Here is a 27336-nt window from a genome sequence, read left to right as displayed (position 1 = left end):
AAATTTCTGCCCTCCATCAATTGCATAACAGGAAACACCTTACACAGGATTTTCTGGGTCCTGTAAGGGTTGCATGATAACGCAGAGAACCAGGAACCCCCACTTTAAGATACCCAGACTTATATTTTCTGCTTTTTGGTCTGTATTCCACCTCTCTGGCAGTCCTCTTTGCCAGCTGTGTCTGTGGCATGTCATAAATTACACTGCTGCTCTTACAAGTGAGTAGACAAGAAAAGGGGGTTTTAATACAAAGAGTGTATTACACTGTGAGCTAGTGACAGTACTGAGCCCACAAACACCATCTGCTTAATTTCAATACAGTGTTTTTCCATCACATTTTGCAGGGCCAGTGTGTCTTCTCCTTCCCTTTCTTGTCTTTTCTTCTTTTTCCACATTTAATTTTTTATGGGAATTGAGGTTATTTGCCCTCCCTGAATTTCAGAAGTTTCTTTGGGAGAAGCTGCATAGCATTTTTGGTTTAGAACACAGCTGTTGTAGAGATTGAGAAAGAGTAGCCCAGGGAATGTCTTCTGTTTATCTTCAAAAGTGTAGAGTTCCTGTGCTTGCTTGTGTCTCTTCCTTTAGTAGGACCATTCCTGTGTGTGCCTTCAGCAGCCAGCTTGCTTTAGAACATTGGTTTGGCTGCATTGTATGTCTGTCTGACAAATGGCTTCAGGTTCCCTTGGGTTTGGGTCACAAAGTAATTGACAACATCCTGAAGGCTTGGGAGTGTCACCTGTGTCACAACAAACAAAAAAACAAAACCCAAGAAACCCCACAAATAAAAAACCCCAGCAAAATAAAACATGCTATGTGTGTTCAGAATACCTTTTCAAGAACATGCTGACAAGCTGGTTTCAACAGCAATGTTTCTGAAACAACTGATGCTGTATTTACATCCAGCATTTGGATGCAGTGAGACAGCCCCCTGCAATCTATGGTAAGGTTTTGATCCTTGAACATACATTCCATCAGATGAGTAAACCAACCAAAAGAGAGCTCACTCTGTAGTGTTGTGGTTTTTCAGCAGATTGTGTAATAGCAGATGCTTTTTTAAACCAATAGGATGTTTCTCAGGCCATGAGGTAAACATGTCTTAAGAAAAGTAGGAGGAAACTGTTTTAAAACAAATAACAGGGTCCATACAGCCTTGCTTACGCTTCAACTAAGTTAATTTTATTTCTCGAAGCTACATGGAGTGCATTTTGAACACTTCTTACACCTGCTTAAAAATCTTCAATGTGGGAATTGCTCACTTACCTGTCTTTCTGATTCAATAACGTAACTTGTTCCTTTGGATGTCACTTTGTAGTGCTTTAGGCGTGGGGTACTGCAAGAAAATGAAAGTTGATACGCTGCCCAAAATTAAATACTTCTTGATGCATTGTTGTCATTACAAACTTGCAGGAGCAATGAGTGTGCTTTGTAATATCCCTAGAGCTTACTGAAGGTGTGTGGCAAGGTTTGTTTTTTGCCATTTTAGTTTAGAAACACTGAGAATTGCAAATGTCATCCCTGATGTTTCAGATGCCTCTTGTTCTAAGCTCTGCAAAAGCTAATACATGGCAATTCAGTTGGAACGTGATGTATTTTTAGACCAAGTTACTGTATGAAAGTATGTGTCTCATTTTTCGTTGCTTATTTTGTAAAGGGGTACAGCTCATTCCATTTTCATTCTGTTTGATGATTTCTTAAACTAAGTAGGGTTTAGGGGCAAACAGGGAAAACTCATTTACCCTGGCTGATCATGGCTGATCTTTATTACTTTTTTGTTTAATCTAATTGTGTTTGGAGTAGGAGAGAACCAAGAAATCAGTCTCAGACCCAGCCCTGCTCCCTCATTTGCCTATCTCAAAATAGCCTGAAGGCAAGGCCTATGTCAATTCCAGGTATTAAGAATTGAGCTTTTAATCCAGTGCATACTAGTTAAGAATTTGATCATATATTGTGGAATCAACCTACTCCAGCTCACGTTGGATAGTGATTGCATAGTTCTTGCGGTCGCTGCTGGGGCGCAGGATCAAATTCCCACATGAAGGGTTCTTTTCTAACATCTCCATTGCTTCTTGCCGAGACACTGCATAGAAACACCTGCACAGAAGGGAGGAGAGAAGTGGCGTGAATGTGAGTTACACTGGCAAGACCACATCTCCCTGACCTGCATGAAGAGACAGGGTCTGCTGGGCTAACACTTCACAGTGCTAGGCTTATCCAGGGTAACTAGCCATGGCTTTCAAGAGGCATGACATCTGAAGGACTCCTGCTGATTAATGCTGCTGTAGGAGCATAGTTCAGGACAGCAGTGCTTTGGCATTCTCAGAGAGAAAGTGAAGCTTTCATACAGGTAGGATGCCTTTTGGACCCTTGGAAAGAATACATCCTGAACTTACCTTCAGTTTCTCAATGGTAACCAGCATTTCCTCAGAAGGGCAGATACAGCAGTGCAACATGTGGCCTTCTGAAAAGTTTTTTAAACATAGCAATATGCTGAACTTGGCCTTTTAAAAACAAAAGGTACCGTAGGAAAGCCACAGGAGTAATCTACCCCTTAGGATATCTCTATAAAGGCTTTAAGGTAGATTTTTTTCATTGAATATTATACAACCCTTGTACCACAGCTGAATTTTGAACTCTGCATGGAAGTAGTATTTTGCAAGAAGGGAAGGCTCTTTAGTCAGGTTGGGGTTTGCACAGTTCAGTCAGAGCTTACGCTGGCATAGTGGTCAGTGTACTGCTGGGAGGGCTTTTTCTGTTCAAGGATGTGCTGGAACAGTCATTAGGCATAATCCTTCTTTTCTTTTCCTTTTCTAGCACTTCATGCATTCTTGTAAGTTGCTCAGGTAGTAACAACTCATCTGGTGGAACTGACAGCTGAAAATGAACAGTGTAATTGAAAAGAAAATGAAAGGGTGGACAAAAACTGTAAGCAGTAATTCCTGTGTGTGTATATCACAGCTACTCTCTTGAGTGCAGCTGCTGTGCAGAAATCTTTCTTACCTGCTTATTTTAAGCACCCGTGATAATCTGAAAGGTTTGGATGTGCATCTGCTTTGAATAACATGCTGCACATGTTTTTTTGTTAGACTAGTGAAAGAATACCTGTGTCCTGATTTAGATGAAATGTGCATTGACAGAAATGGGAATTATGTAAGAACTTGCAGTGATATTTTGCAGTTGCTTACACTGCAAAAGGCTGTGCAAATGTCTTTTAATCTATTTCAGCCATCCTCAGCTTTTTAAGTGATTCAGCTGGGCCAATGTAGTAACTTGTGAACAAACTTAATGTATTTTTCCACTGGTCATTATCAAAGAGGGTCTTGCTATTTTCAAAGTGCTTTTAGCTAAGAATAGTAGAATAAAACACAGGGCTGAGGGATTCTCAGGTGTGCAGTTTGGTCATTTCATGATAAGGACTAGAGACCTCTCCTTCTCAAAGCAGGCTTCCTTCTTCATAGCTGCAGAGAGTGGACTTGTGCTCCAAGTCTTTTCCTTCCTGGACTGTGTCTGACTAGATAACATGGCAGAGTGTGTACTGCAGGTGAGCTGGTTTTAAGTCAGCCTGAATTTTGCTCTCCTCAGGAAAAAAAAAAACCTGCAACAAAACCAACAAAAACCCCCAATAGTTTAGAATGTGCAAGCTTTGTGCCTGCAGAAGCCAAGTTCTGGCATGAAGACAAAAGCCCCTTACAGAGACCCTTAACGTTAAGTGAGATACAAAACTCTTCCCTACCTTTGTTACAGTGAGAATAAAACCCTTCCATTCTTTCCCATATTCACAGTCATTAGCCTGAGAGAACAGAAAATGATGGCATAAGAACAACTGCAGCAGCAACAACAACAAAAAGTATGGTCTTTCATGTGGAAGCTTCAAATAATTCTACCTGTTTAGAAGTAGCATGCCTGGAAATGAGCTCCCTGCCAGCTACATCACATCCAGAAACCCTGCATTTCCCCAATACTCCATGATCAATTAGAGGGAGAGGTTAGAGGAGGGAAAGTAAAAGAAATGATATGCTCTGCTGGAGTAAATGGGGAAGGTTATGTGCATCTGAGGATAAGGCCAAGCTAAGGAGATAGGTGAGTCTGAAGTACAAAACCTTCTACACTGTTCCTGAGCGCTACAGTCTGTAGGGCTTCTGAATGGCGCGGTGGTCAGGTATTTTAATCCCGTCTGGGTTTTACAGATGGCATGGGCCTGTCAATGTTGTACTTCCTGGTTTCTCGTGTGTATTTTCTTGCTCACTTCTGTGCTCATTTCATATTCCCAGATACTCCTGGCAAAAACTTTTAATGCCTCAAGGGGGAGTTTCCCTGCTGTTAGGTTCCTTTGCCCTGCCTCCCTGACTGCCCTTCAGTGCCATCTGGCTGCAGGCTGTACACTTAGATGTCAATAAAGCAGCTCTACTCCCACAACAAAACGGAGCCCTGAATATCTGTTGGAGGTTGAGTAAAGTATGGAGTGACTTACAAATCGCAGCTTTCCTCTTTTTACCTTCAGTTCTAGTTCCCCATTTGACAGCATCAGGATGAAGTGTGCAGAGCCATTTTCATCTGGACAAACATTGGTCACTGAGGTCAAAGCTGATATATCTAATTTCTGTGAGTACTAAGGAGGGGGGGGGAAGAGAAATAGCACAAGTTGTAATTTTCACCAAAAATCTAGCTGCTCCCCAAAGGAATTTGTTTAGAAGAAAATAGCTTGAATTTTTTTTTTTTCTATAAGTTGTGTTAAGTTTAACTGAAAAATGTGCCAAAGCTGAGTTCTTTGCTTCTGCTTATAGAAGCTCTTCTCACCAACAACATACCTTCTGGATTTTTCCATCCTAATCTTCATAATCACAAACAGATTAAATGCATGAGACATCCCTGAGTATTTGCTTTGTGACTCCAACTAAACCCTCAGCCAGAGTCCACCATAGTAATACACCAAGTACTTTTTCCTCAGCTGCATAAAAGAAAGTCATGGTACACACCATGATAATTTTACCCTTGTGCTACAGCTGAGGAAAAGGCACTTGGTAAAATTATGGAGCAATAAAATGGTGCCAAAAAAGTACTTTATTTGTTTTGATGAGACAAATTAATGTACTTTCGTTTGTTTCACTCTGGTTGTTTTCGTCTCGGCTTTTCTGTTACAATGTTCAGTACTTTTTTTTTTTTTTTTTTGGTTGACTATGCAGATGAGAGAGGAAAGGGTGCTGAGAGGTGCCTGTTGTACATGTGGATTACTTGATGAAAATAACCGATGCATTTAATCAGATGGGTATTTACAAAGGTAGCTCATTACTCACTGTTGGGGTTTTCTTATCATCATAAAAAAAGAGCGTAGTTCCTCTGAGTTCTGTCCAATACACTTTGAATTCCTGTTGGAAAGGAGGAAGTGTAAGTTGTGAAGGCGATTTTTTTTTGTTTCCACAAAATGCTGAAAGTGAAAGAATTGCTAAGATAAAAAACGGTGGTGTCATATTTTAGTTTTCAGTGTTTTAAAGATCATTAAAGAGCAACTATATATTTTGGAGGCAGTTTATGCAAAAAAGTTCAGCAAATCATTCTTCATAGGCAAAAAGATACATAAGCTCTAGGCTTTTTTTGCTAGTATCCTAATCTGGCATGGAACTAGAAAACTTTACTTTTAACTAATTTAAATGTTTTAGACATTTGTCAATAGTTTGTCAAACAATTTAAAGGGGGTACATAATGGAAAGAAAATACATTTTAAATGTTGCTTTAAAATCTTCCTCTCCCAAAGACATACAAGTGGAGAACAGGGTGAGATGAACACCGTTCTCTTGAAGTGCCTGTTTGCACTGAAATTTGATCCTGCCAATTCACTTACTATAGGGAGAAGGTCATGCAGCTTGACAGTACTCTGACCTGTTAACTGGACTTACTGTTTTTGAAGGGGTATTTTATATGCTTTGTCTTTAAGTTACCTGTAGTAGTGTTTGTAAATCAACACCACGCCAAGGTAAATATGATTGTCTAACTCTCCTTACTGTTCCCTAATGCAGTCATACCTGAGTGATGGGAAAGGTTTTTCTGGTTTTGTGTGCCTCTGATACCCTGAGAACTATAGTTATTATGGGACATTGACTTGGAAAGGCAACTACAGAAATTTTATTTTAGTTTTCAGTTTACTTCTCTGTTTTGTGCTTGTTGTTCTGGGTTTTTTTTTTTTGTTGAGGGCTTTTTGGTTGTTCATTTGTTTTGAGGCAGGGATTTAAAACACAGTCACAGAAATTGAGAAATGAAATTACTTCTGAAGTCTGATAGGTCATACAAATTAGGGTGAGCAACATTCCCTAGAGTATCTTGCAGGTGATCCTAGCTTTTCACCCTGCTACCTCCTAACTTGTCTTTCTGGTTGTTTTTGTCAAATTACTAGTGTAAAATTTCTATAGAATTCAGCCTCTGTACCCCAACGTCTGAGCACTGCAATGTTGCATTAAGGTTGTCCTTGTTGACCCATCTGTCCCTGCCAAGTTTATGAAAGCTGTGAATGCTTGCTGTGGTGTGGGGCTGGGTGTCATGGGGAATTTTTGACCTGCACCTGGGCTTTCTGCTCTATGGAAATGTACTAACAGTAGTTGCACCAGAGCACTTGTTACTGTTCCATAGCCAATAACATGTTTGTCTCTCAAATTGCCAATACGTTTCATGTGTCCCACAGAAGTCTCTTCAGATCAGTTGCATGTTGTTGTTCTGCCCTGGTAGTTTTTGCTATTCCAGTACAGTAGTTACTGAATTTCAGAAGGAGAGATTGTTCAGGGGGAGAAAAGGGTTTTACATAAAAGGTTATAAATAAAGGAATGTAACAGGAAGCTTTATTAAAGTTGCTGGTGTTCTCCTGTTAGATACAACAAAGCAATGCATTGAATAATTTCTAGTGCTGCAGAAGAATCAATAGTAAAATTATTAGTCTACTTTTTGTTTCTTGGAGTTCCTTTTTTCTGTGGTACCTGGTTGTTCCTGTGTTTTTGAACTACCATGGTATTTTGATTATCTCTACCTCTAACACTGTGTAACTAATTTTCTTTGCTCTCTCTGGGCTTCTGCATCTATATCTGCATCTACAGAGATGTGATTGTAGTAGGGTAAAAATGACTTTGTAACCCTAAATACAGGGATTGTCTATCAAGGCTAAAAAAGGGCAATCAGCTTGATAAGGAACATGCTCTGAATATATATGCTATTATAACATACACAAGCATGTAGGGGTTTTCAGAGTTGTGTCTTAAATAGTTATCTTGAGTAAAAAAAAAAAAATCACTCTTATTTTCCCAGTTAGTCCACATATGTTAAATTATCAGCCCTTACTAACAAGAAAAAAAAAAAGATGTCAAGAATCTCACATACACTTCAGGTAGCATGTCACTGAAGACTTCAAGATGAATACCATGTAAATACAGGATGCATCAGAGCAATAATGCCATGTCAAAGTTTGCTCTTGGTACCAAAAACCATTGCATTAACTTTCACCATGGTGGTAGCTATGAAATCAGTCAAATTCAACCCACATTTCTGTAGGTAGTAGTAAATTATAATAGGATCCTGGACGTATTGATGGTTACAATCCATAATTCATTTTTCTTCCCCCTCCCCCAAGTAATATGAACAGAAATAACTAAATACCTTGTTTCAGTGCAACCTTTTTTGTCAACCAGTGGTAAGAAACATTTCCCACCCTATCCACCCCCCAGGCCTGAAGCTCCCAGCAATACAGACTTGAATAAATATTTCAACACATTCATTTCCCCAGCGTACTTGCCTTACCTGGCAGCTTGAGTGCCGGACAGACAGGTAACTTTGGAAGTACAAAGGCAGGCCTGTGATCCTCTGCCTCTCCTGGAAGATTCGCCGGGGAGCTGGCTGAGGAGTTTCCTCAGGCTGTTCCCTAGAGCCTCTCAGCATCCTTTGGAAATCTCAGCAGGATGTTAAATCATCTGAATATCCTCTGTTGCTGTGCTCTTTCCCCCCCTCCGCCTCTCCTGTTGTTCTCGGTTTGCTCAGTATCAGCCTCAGCCGGAGGAAAACTCGCCCCGGTGAGAGGGGGGAAAGCAGCACCTCGAAGAGGAAGTCTCTGTCCTTGCTTTCAGGTCAGCGCACGTCGCCAACTCTGCTTGGCGTGTATGATCGTGGGGGGAGCCAGACTGAACGGATTAAAAGGATCTCCTCCATTATCTTGAGAGGAGACACTGAAATGATGGGCATGCTGGTACAAAAGGGCATCATTTCAGTGATGGGTGTCTCCTGGAGGTCATGATGGAAGAGCCTGCTTTTTATGGCTTACAGCACTGGACTCTTCACGGGCTGCTGCTGGGGGGAGGCTGCCTCTGAAATAGTATTTAAATTTTCACTGGGAACCTGGATTAACAAGACTATCAGAGTGGAACTTGCTTTAGCAAATGGCTAGGAGGTTTACAGGACACTAAAAGTAATATTGGAAATAAATTTACCTGTGGTTGTTTATAACTGGCAAGGATAAATCAACTTGCACGACACTGTGCATTTAGGATTATGATTTTAATTGTAAAAGTGCTAATATACCAAAACCTTGACAGAAATAGTGACAGAAGATGGTAGTTCAGAAAGAAAATGTTGGTCCTGACGAAATGAGGAGTGAAATTTCCATCAGTTTCACAGCACCTTAGTGTCATAAAAAACAGAAATGACAAGACTTAGAATCACAGAATCATGGAATAGCTAAGGTTGGAGGGACCTTTAAGGTTATCTAGTTCCAACCCTTCTGCATAGAGTTACAATGCTCATTGCTTCTAAGTGCAAATCAGACATTTTAGTAATAATTTTAAAATCCATGGTCTTCGCTTTTCTGTTTCTCAGCTGTGTGTGAGATGGGTACATAATGAGCTCGGTGAGGTGATCTGTGATACATCAGGGACCTGCTAAGAAGCTCTAGCAGAAGAGGGGTTCAGCCCTATACCTGGGAAGTAAATTCTCCACGTCGTCTCTAAACACGGCCGGGGACAGGTGTGTTGCCTCAGATTTTTGGCCGAATTGCAGATGTCGGTACACGCTCCCTTGTTGATTGCTTTTAAATGGCAGAATCCGACTTTGCTGGTAAGTATCGCAGAAAAGCTAACGAACACGGGTACCTGCACCTTTTTCTGGCAAAGCTGAAGATGACAAGTCAGCATTTAGTCCGTTGTTCGCCGGTGCGGTAAAAAAACACAACACAATTTAAAGCTGTATTTGTTTTGCGCCGCCTGCTGCAGACGCTCCGAGGTGCCGCGGCGCGGTGCTCCCCAGCGGCCGGCTTGGCTGGCTGCTGCCGCCTCCCGCCACGTTCCCGAGGGGAGGCCGCACCCCCCGGCGGCCGCCGCGCCGGGAGCCCTGAGGGGCCTTTCCCGGGAGGGGGGGGGGGAGGGGGGGGCCTGCTGCCTTCTGCGCAGGCGCAGCAACGGCCCGCGGAGGGGCGCGCGCGCGAACCAGCCACTCCCGTTGGCGCGCGGCGGCCGCCGGCCAATAGGGCGAGGGGGCGGGGCCGCGGGGGGCGCGCGCCAACGGGAAGGCGGGCGGGCGCCCGGAGCCGGGGAGCGGCGGCGGGGCCGGGGGCGGCCCAAGCCTGAGCCGGCCGAGCCCGGAGGCGCCCGGCCCGGTTTTGTGGAGTTTTCGTCCTCCCCGCGGCGGCCCGGGATGGAGGAGGGCTTGGTGAGAGAGCGCGGGGGAAGCGGCGCGGGTGGGGGAGTGTGTTGGCGGCAGCGGCAGCTCCTTTCCGCAGCAGTCCGGGCGCGGCCCTCTCCTCTGCGCTCCTGAGGGGCCCGCAGGGCCGTCCTGCCGGCCCTGACGGCGCGGGGAGGCTCGGGGGCTCCTCCGCTTCCCCCCTGAGAAAAGCAGGGCCGGTGTTGGTGCTCTGCCCTCCCTCTCGGCCCCGGCTGCTGGCACAAACGCTTCTGCTCCGAGGGCTTCTCTTTCGGGAGACCCGTTCCCTGAGGTTGCGGCATCTGCGCCTGTCGCGTCTCTCTGGGGATCTTCCTCAGGCGCCTGAGCCTGTACAGAAGGAGTGACTCTTGGCTACGCGGGCTGGAGACGCTCTCAGCTTCCCCCTGCCGTCCTCTGTCAGAGGTGCACGGGGAGTTCAGGCTTCAAAAGCTCTTCATGCGTAGCGGGCTGTGAGCACAGCGATAAATAAAATGTTATATGCCATTTTAGATCCGCTACAGGTATTTTTCATTTTCTTATATGAAGCCTTGCTTGCCAGTTGATTGTACTGCACCCCGCTGCACGGGGAGGAAGTTTAAGCGTGAGTGACAGATTTGCTGTGGAGTGTGGTGCTGCGCTGCCTCTGAAGTGATGGGTCTGGGTCCGTGGTTTCCCGTGTCACCTCGAGTTTCCTCCTGCCATGATAAGCTGATACCGAAGAGTTGCAGTGCAATAAATCCTGATGTCGCTTTGATTATTTCTGCTACTAGAAGTCCTATCCAAAGGCAAAACACCAGGAAGTGCAAAGTAATGTCAGTATGACAAACTTAGGAAAGAATGTGCAGAATTCTGTTCTTTTAGGACTAGGTTATTTCCGCACTGCATCTACACACTCTATTCCAGTTGACACAAACAAAGAAGCGATTATTTGTAACGTATTAGCCAAATCCTTAGACTCTCTGATTTCTGGCATGAAAGTCTTTTGTGTCTGTGACTTTAAATGAAACAAATGCTGAATTTTGGGCTGTTGTTAAAGGGGTTGTAGCACCTGTGGAGTTCTAAGAAAAACAGTCATGCTTAGTAAAAATTTTCTTGTTTTTTCACAGAATAGCTTTAAAAAAAGCTACAGAGCAAGATTCTGCCATGGAGGAGGGTAATTTACATTTCACATTTTACTTTAGATACAATTGTTTGGAAAACTTATGTTTGTTTTTGTCTGACAGCTTAATATCAAAACTACTGCATGAATCTTACTGGACTGGCCACACATTTTTTTCCAAACTACCTCTGTTTCTTAGCGGTGGGAAGAGCAGATGGCTGGGGATGCAAAGCCCTGAGGATTTCCTTTGTACTCCCCTGCTGAGGGAGCAGGCTGTGCTGTAGCTGTAGCTGTACCTAAGCCATGCCTAACTAGGCTACCTGAGCAGGGAAGCAGTAGGTGGTGCAAACACTACCTTTCAAGAAGTAGAGGAAATGAAGCCCAAGAAGTCTGACTTATTTGGGGTAAATGTTAGAGATGAGTTTGAGTATTTGCAGTGCTGTAGCCTTCTTTAAAGGCATGTCAGAAGTCCATGAGCTTTTTGTTACTGGAATTTTTAGGCATGCGTTTCGTGAGCTCATCAAATCTGCCAAATTACCTGTTTTTAAAGGCATGTAGTAACTGTTACAGGAGAAATGCTCCATGGCTTTTCTCTTGTTTTGATCAATGTGGTCTGGCTAGTGGATCACTTCTGCCATTTTCATTTGTCCTGAGGAGATTTGGAATACTAATATAAGAAGCTGAGCTGTTCACTAGCTTATGGTTTTCATATCTTAAGGAGTCCTTGCTGCTGAAACTTTTGTGGAAGCACAGAATGACTGTGGATAAACAGTAGAAAGAAAAGCAGAGGGTGACTCCTTGTATGAAGGAGTCATTTCTGGGTCTGCTGAGACTGGATCACTGTGCAGGCAGCATTACTACTTGAGGACTGATGTTTAAAAAGTTGATTTCAAGTGACAGCCTCTATTTGTCTCAAAACTGTTTTACCTGAGACTGTTGCAGTAGCTGTATGTTTTCTTCTGTGTTGAGAGATTTCTTCATTCTCATCCTATTCTGTGATAGTGGGGCTTTTTTTTTTTTCTTTAATTTTTATTTCCTAAGTTTCTTTGAATATATCTGTGCATAGAAATGGTAGGTAAAATATGTTAAAGTTAAGACTAGGGAAAATAATAATTAAAATATTAAGGACTTTAGTACTTCTATACTGCTGGAATAGGAACAATTAATATATTTGAAAATAATTTTTTCTCTTCCTCTTTCTAGAAGTAAGATTGATGTACGGCCAGGTCAAAATGTACTGAAAGTCATACAGGATTGTTTTGAAAGTAAGCTTGTATTTGGTGTTTTGCTTGATTTGCTGGTTAAATTAAAAAACTGTTTTTTCCTTGTATTATATTTAATGTTAAATAAATGGAAGAAAAAATAGAGGTAAAATGGATAAAAATAGTCTCTTTCGCAGTCTTTAAAAGCACCTCCTTCCCAGCTGCATAAAACCATGTCTTAGCTGTCTTATAAGGGTAATCTTCTTCTTGAGTAGCTGCTTTCTTGTTTGGATTTACGTGACCTTAATGAGCCTTAGCCATTTATTAAAATAAATGAAACTTGGACAGTTCAAAAAATTCCTTGTTTAAGATTTTGTTCTTTGTAGGTTGTGGCAGAGATCTTGCAATAAGGTCTCCAAGTACAACATGTTGCTCAACTCCTATTGACAGAAATGAGAGGAAGACTTTCCTGCAGAGCCGACGGGTAAATTAGTTATGGCAGTGTTACAGTGTGGCATTGGGTATGGTTTCATTGGGCACAAAGTTTAGTTCTGTAGGATTTTAGTGAGTAAGCTCCAGATGTCACTTGTATTAGTATACAGCTTATGTTTATTTTTAGTTTGCTGTGCTCTAATAGTACAAATTCTATAACAAGTTTTATTGAATAGCTTATTTTCTTGGGGTTTTGCTAATGAGAACTTGTTGAGCTTTTTGTCTGAGATAGTTACATTGCTCATGGTCTCAGATTGAAGTATGCTGCCTTGTAACTGGTGGTGGATATGGCTGTTTTGGACTCCATTGGGGCTGATTTCAGTCACTTTGCCAAATATATGGACATATTCCTTAGCTATCTGATGGATAGTAAAATTGAAAGATGATTCTTGTATAAAAGCAGCTTGTCAACTCCTGATAAACAGTTAATCTGTACAAAAGTTTTGTCTTAATGTAACTTTGAAGAGTGGAAACAAGTTGAAGGACTTGTTAATGTGCTGAGAGTATGACATCAATAATCCATTTTGTTTTAGTATTTTGACTCTAGTTTGAATTTTTTTGTAAGTAAAAATTGGCTCTTCTGTTAATGGCAGTGTTGAGAATGGGCATGCTTTATAATGGTTTTTGTTTACTTTAGTCTGATGTTAGAATACCGTATAATCTCAAAGTAATTCTTGCAAAACTTTAGCCTGACATAATAAAAGTGAATTAAGTTGTTTAAAGTAATTAATTATAAAAAAAAAAAAAAGAGGGAAAATAGCTTGCCTGTGGACTAGCAGGATGTCTGTTCAAAGCTGCAAATTGATTTTTACTGTACACACCATTTTACCTGGTTGAAATTTACAGTTAGTTTTAGTCTTCCGTGATAGGAAATTAAAGTGTTTCTTAGTTGAACTAGAACTGTGCTTCCAGTGAGTAAGAAGTAAGAGAAGGAAATTTTAGAATGTTCTGTATAAATTTATATTTCTTTCAAAATACTGTTGCTATATCAGATATTTTACTTTGTCTCGTTATTTGTTGTCAACTATGACAGCCAAAAGCAGGGTTAACTGATGCTGTGGAAAGAGCCTGTAATTCTGTAGTGTCCCTACATGTGTCACCACTGGAAACGGCCACCGACAGAGGTAGGTAGCGCTATTGAATATTTTTGGGGGGATTTTTTAAGGTTTTGACCAGAAGAACTAAACTTATTCTCTCTCTATATATATGGCAGGATGGTCACATGAATCATCCCTGAAGCCTGCAATAAATGATTGCATAGCTGATTCTAAAAAAGGAGAGTCTCCTGTGCCTAAAGGAAAAACAAATAATATATTAAAAGATGCTGAAGCGCCATGCAAAATTCCTCTCATGTTTTCAGACCCTGAGGACGATCATGGGTCTGTTGGATCTCCTCCTGTGGAGGAACTGAAAAGTTCTCCTGCACTTTTGTAAGTAGCACTGAACATGGTGGTGCTGTCATGTCCTCCCCACCCCTTAGGATAAATTTCTCATGGTAGTCCCAGTCATTCATGACTTTGGATTGTGAACTCATAAGAAATAATTTTAAGACTTTTAGAAAATTTCTGTATTTGGGTTTAGAAAAGGCTGAATTGTTTTTTATAAAATATTCTGGTAGTAAGGTTTAATGACCAGAAGTACAGTACTCAAGCACAGGATGCCTGTCAGAATAGATTTTAACTCCTTTTTCTCAGGAAAGTGCCATGAATTACCAGCTTCTCAGATAATCTAGACTTTTCCAGTGAATCCTATTGACAGTGTTGACCTTAAAAATTAACAAAAAAAATTGTTAAAGCAGAGAACAGCAGTAATTGTTCCTTTCACTCTGAATGTACAATATTTTATAAAATGTAGAACGGCTTCAGTTGTGGTCATTACCTCCTCTTTGGAAAATTTGAAGCCCAGCCACAGTTCTGCTTTCCTGAAGGAGTGAATCTCCAGAGTAGACTGTAGACAGGGACTAACACTGATCCCATTGACTCCATTGATGGAGTGAGATTGGGAAGAGAGTGCACCTTGGGCCTAGGAAACCTAACAATTTCTGAAGCACATTCTTCTAAAATTAGGAATTTGTCTTGCTGAGCAGCCCTCATTTTGATGAAGAGTCAGTCACATGCTGACCCCATGTTGCCTCATTGATTAAGACACTTGTTGCTATGCTGGAAAGTAGTACTGCTACCCTGTGTTCCAGCAAATTACCAAATGTAAGTTCATTCATAAGAATGGAGGCACTGCCAGCAGGACAAAATGAGAGCATCAGTCCATCCACACTATACTTTAATGTACACTCAGTATTAATATAATCATATTTGAATGCTGTTTCTCCCACATAGATTACTTTTGGATGACCAAAATTCCCCTGCTGCAGTTAAGAGACATGTGGAAGTTGAAAATGTGGAAGCACCTCAGACTGGGAGAGAGAAGCAGGTTACTCTTGTGCAGGGAACGGAACATATTGCTACGTCTTCTGTACAGAAAGAGAAATCTTTCTCTGCGGTTGTCTTGGAAGCTGTAGCAACGGGAGCGCTTGGAAAAAGGTTTGTTTTGAGGCTTTAATACGGAACTTAATTTGCTAGTAAAATAACCAGTCCTGAGTACTGGAGCAACATAATTTTATCTGTAACCATGGGCTGGAAGAATGTTTCGGGGTAGTCCAATATTACTGAAAAATGCCACTTGAGAAAGGGCACGAGTAGTTGTTTTTGAGTTTTGTGCTGTTAGGATTTAATGGTGCTGTTGCTTCTGTCTGGCAGTAGAATAGTATGTAACTGATAAAGAATGTTTCAGATTGAGCCTGAGATGTTTTGATAAGTAGGTTGGGGGATTCAGGAAAACCTCATGTGATTCTGAAGTTAGCAATGATCAAGCAGTCTTTTTTAGAGCTAATACAGATCTGACTGGTTAGTTAGGAAGCTGACTTTCCAGCATCTGAGAAATAATGAGGTGCAAATACAAGGCCAAAGCAAGGAGAAGCAGGCCTTATGCTCTTCTTGGAAGCTAAAGGCGAAGAATAATGAACTTTATAATAATGCTTCTGTGGAGTGTCCTGTAGTGTGTTTACGTCTTAAGGAGTCATCACTAGATTTGCAAGATGGAAAGTAATTTTTTTTCCCCAAAAAATGATGTGAATACTTTGTTCCTTCCTTCTTCAGGTATTCAGCCACAACATCACCGTCATCACCTCCTCCTGTGAAAGATCAAGATACAGAAATAGAAAATGAATGTGAATTTTTAATTGATGAATCAGATAGTGAATCTTCTAATTGGTTTTCAATACCCCAAAAGAACAAAAAGTCGAGAAAAGATGGCTCTGCAACTCTTGTTTCTCAAGCTCAGCCCTCTGAAAATGAGAAGACAGAGAGTAAGAAAGGCAAGAACAGAAAAGTACAGGTTGAAGCACTTACTAAACGGAAAACGGATGATTTGGATGTCACAGCATATGACTTCAGAGGAACATCTGAATCAGATCTAGTCTCCAACAGTAAAGGAAATGTCCCTAAGTTTCAAAGGCAAAACAGTACTCCTATGGGTAAGTCATTTGAGAGGTCTTTGAACTTCTTCCAAGTCATATTACTGGATATTTTTGTGGTTGGTTGTTTATTTTGGGAAATAAGGATAAAGTGATGTGAGATATAATGGATTCCTAATCGATGTTTTAGTTGCACGGTTAGATTTGGGTATAAATAAGGTGGTGAAGACAGGTCCTAATTATTTTTTTTTTTCTGTTTTATTGTTGTTTGTTTTTTTTTCCTCTAACCCTTCCTGTTAGAACATAGGAAATGAAGTTAGTAGTGTTGCCTTTTCCTATTAGCAGACAAAGAAGGTAGGTGCTCACAAGCTTTGCTCCTCTCCGTGGAAGGGAGGTTAAGATACAGGCTTTGAACTAGAAAGGATCAGTTTTTAGGAACTATTTGAGAAGGGTTTTGTATCAGAAAGCACCAAAAACTGGAAAGCAGATCGAATGTAACATTTCTACCCTTTTTTATAATTATTTTCATTTTTATGCATTCAGATGTCAACATATATCTTCAGGTTCAGTGGGAAAAGATACTAATGTCCAAGTGTTTTGTGTATTGACAGGAAAGACTAAAAAGGATACTGTTAGGCATGGCTCTGCAAACCAGAAAAAGGACATGTCCCACGAACCAGAAGATGAAGAACTGCTGTTGTCATGGTCTGGATTGGAAACACAAGCATCTGATACAGAACAACATAAAACAAGGGTGAAGCCAAGTGAGGATTTGCCTATGCCCTCAGATGGCCATCAGCAAGAGGAGACTGTGTCTCAAAAAAAGAATCTGCAGTCTTCCAAGCAGGTGGCTTCAAAAGCTCCTCAGCATTTAGTTCACAAGAAACAAACTGCTAAGCAGAAACTTCGAAAAGATACAGTAGCTAAGACACTGGTAGAAAGTCCAAGGAAGAATCTTAAAAAATCTGTCAAGAAACATAGTAATAAAAAGCCTCACTTAAAAAGAGAAGAGAGTTCTGACAGTGACCCTGGTGAAGAAGAGTTTGAAAGGGAGCCTGTAAAATTGAATGAAGTGTTTACCTCACCCCTGCATCAGAAACTGGAGAGTTCTGTGATTCAGAAGTTGCCTAAGTCTAAAAGAAGAAGCTGTCTAAAGCCTAAGAATTTATTGCGCCCACTGGAGTCACTCGGTGGTGCAAATTACAAAACTCCTGAAAAAGCACTACAGCATCTCATAGACTGTGTGAAGAATTCTGAAAGGAAACAATTGTCAGCTGAGTCTTCAGAGAAGATACCCAAAAAGATTAATTGCCAAACCAGTAAAGGTGTTTCCTCAAAACCTGAGGACACAGAGTCTCAAGTGGATTCTGACAGCTCTTCTGTACAGGATGTAGCAAGAAAAAAACAGAAGTTACCAGATGTGGAAATGAGAAGTAACAAAAGAAAACGTAACACACAACATAAACTACAGTAAGTTTTTGTTAATTCCTTACAACTGTGGTATAACTTGGTAGATAACACATTTCACTAACTTCTAAGTAGTAATGGCCCAATTGAACTATGTGACAGTTTCAGACTGATTGAGTAGCTAGTAGAGAAACCAAGTGGTGTAAATAACATCCTATTCTGAAAGTTGGGTGCCAGACCTAGTCTGCTTCTACATAAGGAAACTTACGCTGAAATTTTTAGTCTTCTTTTGAGACTTGAGTAGCAGATCCAGTGTGAAAAACAAAAAACCCACGTGTTTGCACACACAGCCCCACCAACTGCAGAAATATCTTCACTGTCAGGTTTGTTACTTCGCTTACCAATTGAGAAAATAGTGTTTAATTCTTTAGCAGTATTTCTTTTTGTCGAAATAACATCACTAATGTATTTTGGCAATCAAAAGAGGAAATTCCTCTAACCAGTGTAACTAAATTTTTATCACTGTTTTTTGCATTGCTTTTTAATTTTTTTTTAAATATCTTTTGTGTTTCTATTCAGTATGTGAAATTATAGACCTACTGGTTCCTTTCAATAAGTAAAATTGACATAACAGTAAAAGTAATAATAATAATGTTTTCTCTTATAGATTTTCTTTTGCAGCTGAGAAGCCTAAGAGTGACAAAAGGTAATTTCCTGAGTTGTCTGTAAAACTTGCAGTGAATCCCACTTATGTGCCACTGAGACAATACCTGTTTAGTACTACTACTGTGTTCTGTGTGCTTTTAGTGAAGAACCTAGTAGAAAAGGGATTGTAATTCATGCCTGAAGTGCTTAAATGCCATGCTAATACAGTTAATAAACATTAACATACAGTTAATAAACAATACTTCTTCCTGTCATGAATAAGGATTCATAATAAGTTTGCTGCCTTTGGGGATTCTTCCATGTTAGTGTCTGATTTTTGAACAGAAGTACCAATGATTCTATAACTAATAACTGTACTAATAAAGTTGTTAAGTAGGGTATAGAATGGTATCTACAATATGCACATACCTTCTTCGTGGGATGGGAATTTAGTAACAAAGCAAACAGTAGTGAATTTAATGAATTCTTGTGTTGTAATTCTACTGCTTTTTTATTATTATAAGTGAGCCTACTGCAGACTTGGACAATTTTGTAGTGAAGGTTTGCTAATCTAGGATAGAAACACATCTTCTGGAGTTTAGGTGGATCACAGCTGAACTTCAATTGACATGGTAAAAACAGTGAAGAAAGTGAAGCACAGCCACAGAGGAGGGGAAGGAGGGAGAGTTAGGGGTACTAACGCTATAAGGCTGTATCAGAATTTCTAAGTGCTTTGATTGCTTGAGAATCTTTGGAATTACAAACATGTTAATTATTGTCATTTTTGGGGGGGGCATTTTATAATAGGGCACATATTACAGATTACAATTACAAACTTACTGTCCTTGTGTTACAGTTTGCAAAAAATTTATTTAAAGCACATCTTTTGTCATAGTCTATGGAAAACTGGTTTAAAGGTAATGATGCAGAGGACAGGTCTACTTCTGGAAGAGAGAAAAAAGAAAAATAAGTTACAAGATACTTAGGAAACCTGTTCAGAGAGGAGGTGTGAATACTAAGTTGTCTGCCTTATGACTGAGTAGAGGAGCAGTTGATGAATTCCTAACTAGCAGTCATTTTCTTCAGTGTGTAATTGGTACAGACAGATGTTTAAAAGGAAAAAAAATATCCCACCCCACATGATCTTAAAAAGACTAAAATTTGCTATTCTTGGTAATTCTGTAATGTTCTAATGTTCTTTGATGCCTGACATATTCAAGCAGTTGTGTTTTTTTTCTTTGAAGTGGGCCTGTTCTAGAACATTGTGATAAACAAGCTTCTAGAAGGAAATCATGTGAACAAGACAGTACATCTTCAGGTAATGTTTAAAGTTGATATTTTCTTGCCTTTCATGTATAATCTTATAAGTTGTAACTGATGGTATGGCAATTTCTATTGTATTCTGCTGGTCCACAGAGTAAGAAATGCAAGATTGTATTTGCAGGGGTCACATTTCTGCCCAAGTATGTGATGGAATATGCCAGCTTTATTTTGTGTTAGTTTTCAAAGGACAAGCACTTCATGATTTGGCATCAAGCCTACCAGGGTAAAATTATCCTTCCGAAATACTTAAAACAAATTTTTCAGACTCAGTTTGTACCAGTGTTCCATGTGATAGTCCATAGATGATCACTTCAGGCCACTCTGGACCAAACTGTACAGCTTTATTAAATTGTGGCCTGTTCACCTACAAACATTTTTCATAAGTTTCCTTGGGGAAATTGCACATATTGTCATAATGAATATGAGCCCTGGGGCTAGAAAGTCTTTTTGTTAGTGTTTTAGAGACAGTTGTGAATGTTACTGGTTCAGGCAGTGCTTTCTTCAGAGACCTAGTTTTGTGTTTCTTCTTGTAAGTGTGTTTTAAAGTTAGATTGACTGGTACAAAACTGAATGACATTGCGCTTTGATCAGTAAAATTGTGTGCATAGTTATAATTTGCCAATGTTTGTTTTATCAGAGGGATAGGTCTGAGGAATGTCTACTTGGATGTATAGTTTTAATGTAATTTTCAAGCTTACACTGTTTAAAAGCTAATTGCATATACTATATCTACAGTGGGTTTCATGTATGTTTAAAGAAAAAAATATTAATGGGAACACAAACATTGGGAATTCTGCTTGTGTTACCTTTGGTTGCATTTAGTGGGTAGATGGAATAAAAGTCAGGAAAAGTAAATGCATATAGCAGTGTTTTTTTAATGTATTTTAGGTAATTCTGAAGACTTATCTTACCAAATGAGAGATATGTTCTCAAACAGCATATCAAGGCATAAAATAGGTAAGATTATTTTAAAATATCTTAATGTAAGTGCATAAATATAAATACATTTCCATCTTGATTGAAACTTCGCTGAAAGAGATACAGGAAAACACCTAGGAATGGGTTCCTATGTTAATAAGTACTTACAGATAAGGCTTGTTAGTTCTTCAGAGTACTATAACACTACTCTAATTTTGAAATTACTTAAAAAAGAACTTCTAGTGTTTCTTTTTTATTACTATATTCAATGATTATCTTTTTAACTGTCACATTTTCATTTTTCATTTAATATTGACTCAAGGCACTTCCTACACTTCGGTGAGAATGGAAAGTTTGAATTAGTTCTACACAGTGTAACTGAGGGTGCAAATAACCTGTTTTCTGTGGTGGTCTGAGTCTGGACAGGATGGAACAATGGGCACGCAGTCGATTTTAGTGCTATGCTATTCTGTTTTAATTGTTTTCTATTTCCTTCGATATTATTTTATGCACAACATTATAGTTTTCTACGTTCAAAAACTATTTCAGCAAGTATTTTTTAATTTACAATTTTTTTTTAGCATTTAAATATTCTTGACTCATTTGCTCTCAGCACTTAAGGGACTTTTAGTTGTTCTTACAAACACTAAAAGGGGGAAGGGGAGAAAACTGGGTCTGTTAGGGACAAGCCCAAGAGGAACATACCAGGGCCTGTAGGAGGATGGGCTAAGGAGGATTTAGTCCCACCGATGTGCTCTACTTGCTTCCTGAAATGCCTGTACACCAATGCACACAGCATGGGGAATAAACAGGAAGAGTTAGAGGTCTGTGTGCGGTCTAAGGGTTATGATCTGGTAGCAATAACAGAGACATGGTGGGACAGCTCACACGACTGGAATGTGGCCATGGATGGCTATGTGCTTTTTAGGAAAGATAGGGTGGGGAAGCGAGGTGGTGGAGTTGCTCTTTATGTGAGAGAGCAACTAGAATGTATTGAGTTTTGTACAGGGGCTGATGAGGGGCGAGTTGAAATTCTGTGGGTAAGAATTAAAGGACAGGGTAGTATGGGTGACACAGTTGTGGGGGTCTACTACAGACCTCCTGATCAAGATGAGGAAGTTGATGAGGCTTTCTACAGGCAGCTGAAAGCAGCCTCACAACTGCAGTCCTTGGTCCTCATGGGAGATTTTAACTATCCCGATATCTGCTGGAAGACTTATACAGCCAGCCTTTCACAGTCTAGGAGGTTCCTCCAATGCATTTATGACAACTTCTTAATGCAAATGGTGGATGAGCCGACTAGAAGAGGAGCGCTGCTGGATCTTGTGCTCACCAACAAGGAGGGCCTTATTGAAGCAGTGGTGGTCAATGGCAACCTTGGCTGCAGTGACCATGAGATGGTGGAGTTCAGGATCCTGTGTGGGAGGAACAGAATTTCCAGCAGGACCAGAACCCTGGACTTCTGCAGAGCAAACTTCGGCCTCCTCAACCAATTGTTAAGGGAAGTCCCATGGGACAGAGTGCTAGAAGGTAAAGGGGCTCAAGATAGCTGGACAATATTCAAGGACCACTTCTTGCAAGCACAGCATCAGTGTGTCCCAATGGGTAGAAAATCTAGTAAGGGAGCTAGGAGACCAGCGTGGTTAAAAAAGGAACTGCTGGGGAAACTCAAGTGGAAGAGGAAAATCTATAGATCATGGAAGGAGGGACTGATCACTTGGGAGGAATATAGGAATGTTGTCAGGGAATGTAGGGAGGCAACTAGGAAAGCTAAGGCCTCCTTGGAACTTAACCTTGCAAGTCGGGTTAAGGACAGTAGAAAGGGCTTTTTCAAATACATAGCCAACAAAGCTAATACCAGAGGCAATATAGGCCCACTGCTGAATGAGGTGGGTGCCCTGGTGACAGAGGATATGAAGAAGGCAGAGGTGCTGAATGCCTTCTTTGCCTCTGTCTTTACTCCTGCAGGCTTTTCCCATGAGCCCCAGATTCATATAACCCCAGAAGTAGTCAAGATAGGTGAGGACATAGTAGATGAGGATTGGGTTAGGGATCAGTTGCATAATCTGGACATCCATAAATCGATGGGTCCGGATGAAATGCATCCAAGGGTGCTGAGGGAGCTGGCGGAGGTCATTGCTAGGCCACTCTCCATCATCTTCGGTAAGTCATGGGTAACTGGAGAGGTGCCTGAGGACTGGAGGATAGCAAATGTCACTCCAGTCTACAAGAAGGGCAAGAAGGAGGACCCGGGTAACTATAGACCGGTCAGCCTCACCTCCATCCCTGGAAAGGTAATGGAACAACTTGTCCTTGGCACTATCTCTAGACATATCAAGGAGATGGGGGTCATCAAGAGCAGTCAACATGGTTTTACCAAGGGTAAGTCATGTTTGACTAACCTCATAGCCTTCTATGAGGAAATTACTAGGTGGATGGATGATGGTAGAGCGGTGGATGTGGTCTATCTTGATTTCAGTAAAGCATTTGACACCGTCTCCCACAGCATCCTTGTAGATAAGTTGATCAAGTATGGGTTTGGTGATCAGGCAGTGAGGCGGATCAAGAACTGGTTGAAAGGAAGAAGTCAGAGAGTTGTAGTCAATGGGGCAGAATCTAGTTGGAGGTGTGTGACTAGTGGAGTCCCTCAGGGGTCGGTACTGGGACCGGTGTTGTTCAATATCTTCATCAACGACCTGGATGAGGGCACAGAATGTACCCTCAGCAAGTTTGCTGATGACACCAAGCTGGGAGGAGTGGCTGACACACCAGAAGGCTGTGCTGCCATTCAGAGAGACTTAGACAGGCTGGAGACTTGGGCGGGGAAAAACCTGATGAAGTTTAACAAGAGCAAGTGTAGAGTTTTGCATTTGGGGAAGAAAAACGCCATGCACCAGTACAGGTTGGGGGCTGACCTGCTGGAGAGCAGTGTAGGTGAAAGGGACCTGGGGGTCATGGTAGACAGGAGGATGACCATGAGTCAGCAGTGTGCCCTTGTGGCTAAGAAGGCCAATGGCATCCTGGGGTGTATTAGAAAGGGTGTGGTTAGTAGGTCAAGAGAGGTTCTCCTCCCCCTCTATTCTGCATTGGTGAGGCCACATCTGGAATATTGTGTCCAGTTCTGGACCCCTCAGTTCAAGAAGGACAGGGAAGTGCTGGAAAGAGTCCAGCGCAGAGCCACAAGGATGATTAAGGGAGTGGAACATCTCCCTTATGAGGAAAGGCTGAGGGAGCTGGGTCTCTTTAGTTTGGAGAAAAGGAGACTGAGGGGGGACCTCATCAATGTTTACAAATATGTAAAGGGTGAGTGTGAAGACGATGGAGTTAAGCTTTTTTCAGTGAAGACCAGTGATAGGACAAGGAGTAATGGATACAAGTTGGAGCATAGGAGGTTTAAGAGGAATATCAGGAAAAATTTTTTTACTGTAAGAGTGACAGAGCACTGGAACAGGCTGCCCAGAGAGGTTGTGGAGTCTCCTTCGCTGGAGACATTCAAAACCCGCCTGGATGCCTTCCTGTGTGATGTACTCTAGGTGACCCTGCTCTGGCAGGGGGGTTGGACTAGATGATCTTTCGAGGTCCCTTCCAACCCCTAGGATTCTATTCTATGATTCTAAAATATCAAATCATACTGTATTCATGTATATGGCTGCTTAGAAAAATTGAAAATTGAGACTACAAAGTAAATCTCAAGATAAATACCTGAGAAGTCTTGGAAATGCATGGGGTTTCTGTGGGCCAAAGTGCTGCTCCTCTGGACCTTGAAGAATGGGTCTTAAGAATCTGGAAGAGAAGGGGCTGCTTATGCAGTCTTTTCTATTCTCCTCTTCCATAACCAAAGCAGCGCCTTTTTGCTGCCGCTGACCAAATCCCTCAGATCTAGACAGGGTTCTTAGGCTTCATAAAAAGCTTTCTTTTCACAGTTGTAGCATATTTGCTGGTCCTTGTGCTTGAGCCCCTAAAATCTGTATCTCAATGATTCATTAAGATATATAGAAAGAAATCTAATGTAAAGTCAGCATGGTGACTGTCTAAGAAAAAGGGGACTAAAATACTGCAGTATGCAGAAGAAAGCTTTTGGCAATACTTGATTCCTTTTTCCTGTCAGGATAGCAACGTGATATAAATATTAGCTGGGAAGTGCTGACCCCCTGATATGGAACAACAGGAAGGGATATATTTAACGTTTTCCACTTAAGACTTTTTCTTTCATACCTAATGTGAATTATTTAATCCTTAAAATTAGTGCTGCCTTCCAACACACCTAACGTTCGTCGGACAAAAAGGGTACGACTAAAGCCTCTGGAGTACTGGCGGGGCGAGCGTGTAAACTACAGGATGATGCCTTCAGGTATTAGTTCTGCACTACCTAATTGCTTTCTTTTTCCTGATAAAGCAGTAAAGAGAAATCTGTGGGTTGATTTTGTGCCATGAAAACTTTGAAATGCTTACTATTCGTTAATTTAAAGAAGTAGAATATTTGTGGTGTCTAGCTATTTAGTCATCTTTCCATGTAGTCTGTGTCTCTGAATCCCTTGTGTCAGCCAGAAATAGTATCAGCATAGTATGTTAGGTACACTTGCCTTAACTGTTTAGAGAAGAACAAAACAGTTTCTCTGTACTAGTAAGTTTATTACATCAAAGTTTCTCTATGATAATGGAAAAAGGAACAATCTACTGGATGATTCATCGGAGCATTTCTCACTGTGGGGATTGTTCTCCAGAGCAGAGACTATTATCCAGTCTTGGTGTTAAATTGCCTAAGTGATAGAATGTATCTTGTTCTCAGTTGTTTTTTTTTTTCTGACAATGCAGCCTATTTTGGTCCTTTCATAATTAATTATTCTGCTTGAAAATAGTATTTCTTTGTGTCCCTAAAACTGATATTTTGTCTTAAAAACTGACTCTCACTTTGCAGTTTTCCGAAATGTTGTGTGACTGCAACATGATCAATTTTTTTTCATAAAGCCTCAAGTTGCATTGTACTTCAAAATACCTGATGTTGAAATTAAGCTTTGGTTTGACCTGTCTTTCTAAAGCTATCTGAAAAGTTGATCATCAAAGAAATAATATTCTTGGCTGAAATGCTTGTTGGTTGTACAAGTCTGCATTCTTTTAAAATTATTACGAGTTAGTGAACTTTAACTTTTTTCTTACAGGAGAGCTTGTGGTGAGTGGAATAGTGTGTCCTGAAAAAGAGCCTTATAGGAAGTTTAAACAGAGGAAGCGTGGTCACAAGCAGAAAAGAGATGAACCAAGTATGAACACAGACTTCTTTCTTTTGATACTTAACAAAAAAACCCCAACCACTATAATTAAGTACTGTACTGCTATAAGATTTTTCTCCTGTAAAAACTTAATGCTCTCTCTAGGTAAAAAATATTTTTTCTATTAATTGTGTTAATGTGATCTAATGTGGAAAAAGCTGCCGTAAATGTATCTATAACAATGCTGTATGACCTTGTAGTAGGAACTTTAACTTCTCAGAGTTACAATGGAAGAGATACATGACATATTCAGAAGTGCTGTGGTGCCTTAAAGCAGCAGGGGGTTGAAGAAAAAAATAAGCTATATTTTTGTCCTCATTCAGCTTGATTGATGATGCTAACATGTTTAGTTTATAGTGCATATTCAAGGTATAAAAAATTCTGGTCATTTTACTGATGCCTGTATTACCTCATCTGAAAAGACAGCATATGATGTCAGTAGAGTTTTAAGCTGTTGTAGAGAGCTTTAAGAGCAGTGCATTAAATGATTAAAAGTGGGCAATAAATATGTGTTTAAACCAAGAGAAGCAGGAAGCTTTGCCAGAGCCTCTATGGCCTTTAGATAACAAATATGTAGGTAGCGCGCAAAAAAAGGAAACAGTCGAAATCCAAAAGCCAAATAATTTTTGCTCTGCTCTGTGAGGAAGATGTTTTTATGCTGAACAACCTTTCTTTACGGGGACTGTCTAGAGCTTTTGTTTGAGACTGAAAGATTTCTCTGTATAGTTGCAAAACAAATAACCTAAATGCTAAAAAACATGGAAAATGCCATATGGTCCTGACATAGTTCTAAAACAAATCAGGGCTGAAATTACCATTAGAGAAGTAAGGAAGGAAACAGTCAATGCACAAATTTCTGATTTTCTAGTGTTGAATGTAAATTTTATTCCTTACCTTAAAAAGAAAGTAGTAGTACTAGAGAAGCTTCAGAGGAAGCTTGTCAAAAACGTGGAAGAACTTCTTTACAAGAAGCAGCTACATGGTAAAGGCCCCTCAGCCCTGAGAGAGTACTGTGCAGGTGTGAGAAAGACCTATAGAAACAAATAGTTGCTTGTTTTGTTGGATGTTTTTTGTTTGTTTCTTTTTTAAACACAAGAACTGGAAGGTGTGGAAGGAAGATAGTGAGAGCTGCGTTTTTTCAAAATGAGGTGGCTATTCTCAGTGTACTCCCTGCCCCACAATGCTGTGTATAAAAAAATACATTATAAAAATATATATAAATATATTCAGGGTGAGAACTAGATAAAAGTCACAGAAGATGTAACTGTTAATAGCTCTTCATGAAGTGTGTCAGGTCCATGTTAGAGGTAGAATGTATGGATATCCTTTTCTGTTGCTAGATAAGCACTTACACTTTTGAGTAAATATTCTCATTAATAGCATAGGATTAATAGTTGGCATTCTAGAAAATTGTTTAGAATTTAGAGACCCTTTATCTATTACACACAGAAATAATTCCAATGAAAATTACACGTTCAAGAAATTGTTGTTTCCTTTTATTTGAAGAAACTGTATTTAGTGTTTAGACACTTAATAAAACAAATTGAAACACTTCTGTGTCAAATCTAAAATTGTGGAAAGTTGTGGTTAAATAATTCAGTTTTTAGAATGTAGAGTGATTGTTTTTTCGATTTTGTTCCTTTTTTTTTTCCTCCTCAGGAAATGAGATACCTGCAAATTTGGGTCACACCCTAGTTGACAAGTCTAAACCGGCCATTGTAGTGGATGTAGAAACAAATCAGGAAATCTTTCTAGGTGAGTTGAGGGAATGTGACCAAGGGTCTTTCTGAACGATGTAGTAGGTGTTTAGACTGATAAAAAAACTGTTCATGCCACACTGGGCATAAAAAAGTG

At 40.4% G+C, this 27336-nt stretch overlaps 2 protein-coding genes across 4 annotated transcripts in view; one reads left to right on the top strand and one right to left on the bottom strand.

Moving 5' to 3' along the window:
* Positions 1-574: 574 nt before the first annotated feature.
* STAP1 (signal transducing adaptor family member 1) lies at positions 575-7911 on the bottom strand. The gene is made up of 8 exons (XM_051618277.1): positions 7774-7911; positions 5292-5363; positions 4493-4606; positions 3731-3787; positions 2711-2871; positions 1963-2091; positions 1261-1330; positions 575-736 (listed from the first exon to the last, which is right to left on the bottom strand). The coding sequence occupies exons 1-8, from the start codon at positions 7909-7911 to the stop codon at positions 626-628; spliced, it is 852 nt and encodes a 283-aa protein (XP_051474237.1). The 3' UTR covers positions 575-625.
* A 1617-nt stretch (positions 7912-9528) lies between these two features.
* CENPC (centromere protein C) overlaps positions 9529-27336 on the top strand; it is a 29132-nt gene continuing 11324 nt past the window's right edge. Inside the window, exons 1-15 of one of the 3 annotated variants that reach the window (XM_051618478.1) lie at positions 9529-9669; positions 10767-10813; positions 11963-12024; positions 12348-12445; positions 13487-13577; positions 13667-13883; positions 14787-14990; positions 15606-15982; positions 16534-17392; positions 17997-18035; positions 19219-19292; positions 20186-20254; positions 24462-24566; positions 25375-25473; positions 27142-27237. In XM_051618478.1, the coding sequence (XP_051474438.1) occupies positions 9655-9669; positions 10767-10813; positions 11963-12024; positions 12348-12445; positions 13487-13577; positions 13667-13883; positions 14787-14990; positions 15606-15982; positions 16534-17392; positions 17997-18035; positions 19219-19292; positions 20186-20254; positions 24462-24566; positions 25375-25473; positions 27142-27237 (2452 nt within the window). In that variant the 5' untranslated portion in view covers positions 9529-9654. Of the gene's footprint in view, positions 9670-10041; positions 10814-11962; positions 12025-12347; positions 12446-13486; positions 13578-13666; positions 13884-14786; positions 14991-15605; positions 15983-16533; positions 17393-17996; positions 18036-19218; positions 19293-20185; positions 20255-24461; positions 24567-25374; positions 25474-27141; positions 27238-27336 lie in introns of those variants that run through there. The other 2 variants (XM_051618477.1, XM_051618479.1) reach the window with 2 other exon arrangements.

This window comes from Apus apus, chromosome 4 (genome assembly GCF_020740795.1).
Source record: "Apus apus isolate bApuApu2 chromosome 4, bApuApu2.pri.cur, whole genome shotgun sequence".
In the NCBI taxonomy this organism is placed as follows: Eukaryota; Metazoa; Chordata; class Aves; order Apodiformes; family Apodidae; genus Apus; species Apus apus.
Note: the sequence above shows the minus strand (reverse complement) of the source record. Positions and strands in the feature narration are given on the sequence as shown.

Coding starts and splice junctions, on each gene's coding strand:
- STAP1 (XM_051618277.1), bottom strand. CDS start 7,911: ATGCTGAGAGGCTCTAGGGAACAGCCTGAGGAAACTCCTCAGCCAGCT. Junction 4,607..5,291: donor ATGATAAGAAAACCCCAACA/GTGAGTAATGAG, acceptor CCCCCTCCTTAG/TACTCACAGAAATTAGATAT. Junction 737..1,260: donor TTATTGAATCAGAAAGACAG/GTAAGTGAGCAA, acceptor GTTGTGACACAG/GTGACACTCCCAAGCCTTCA.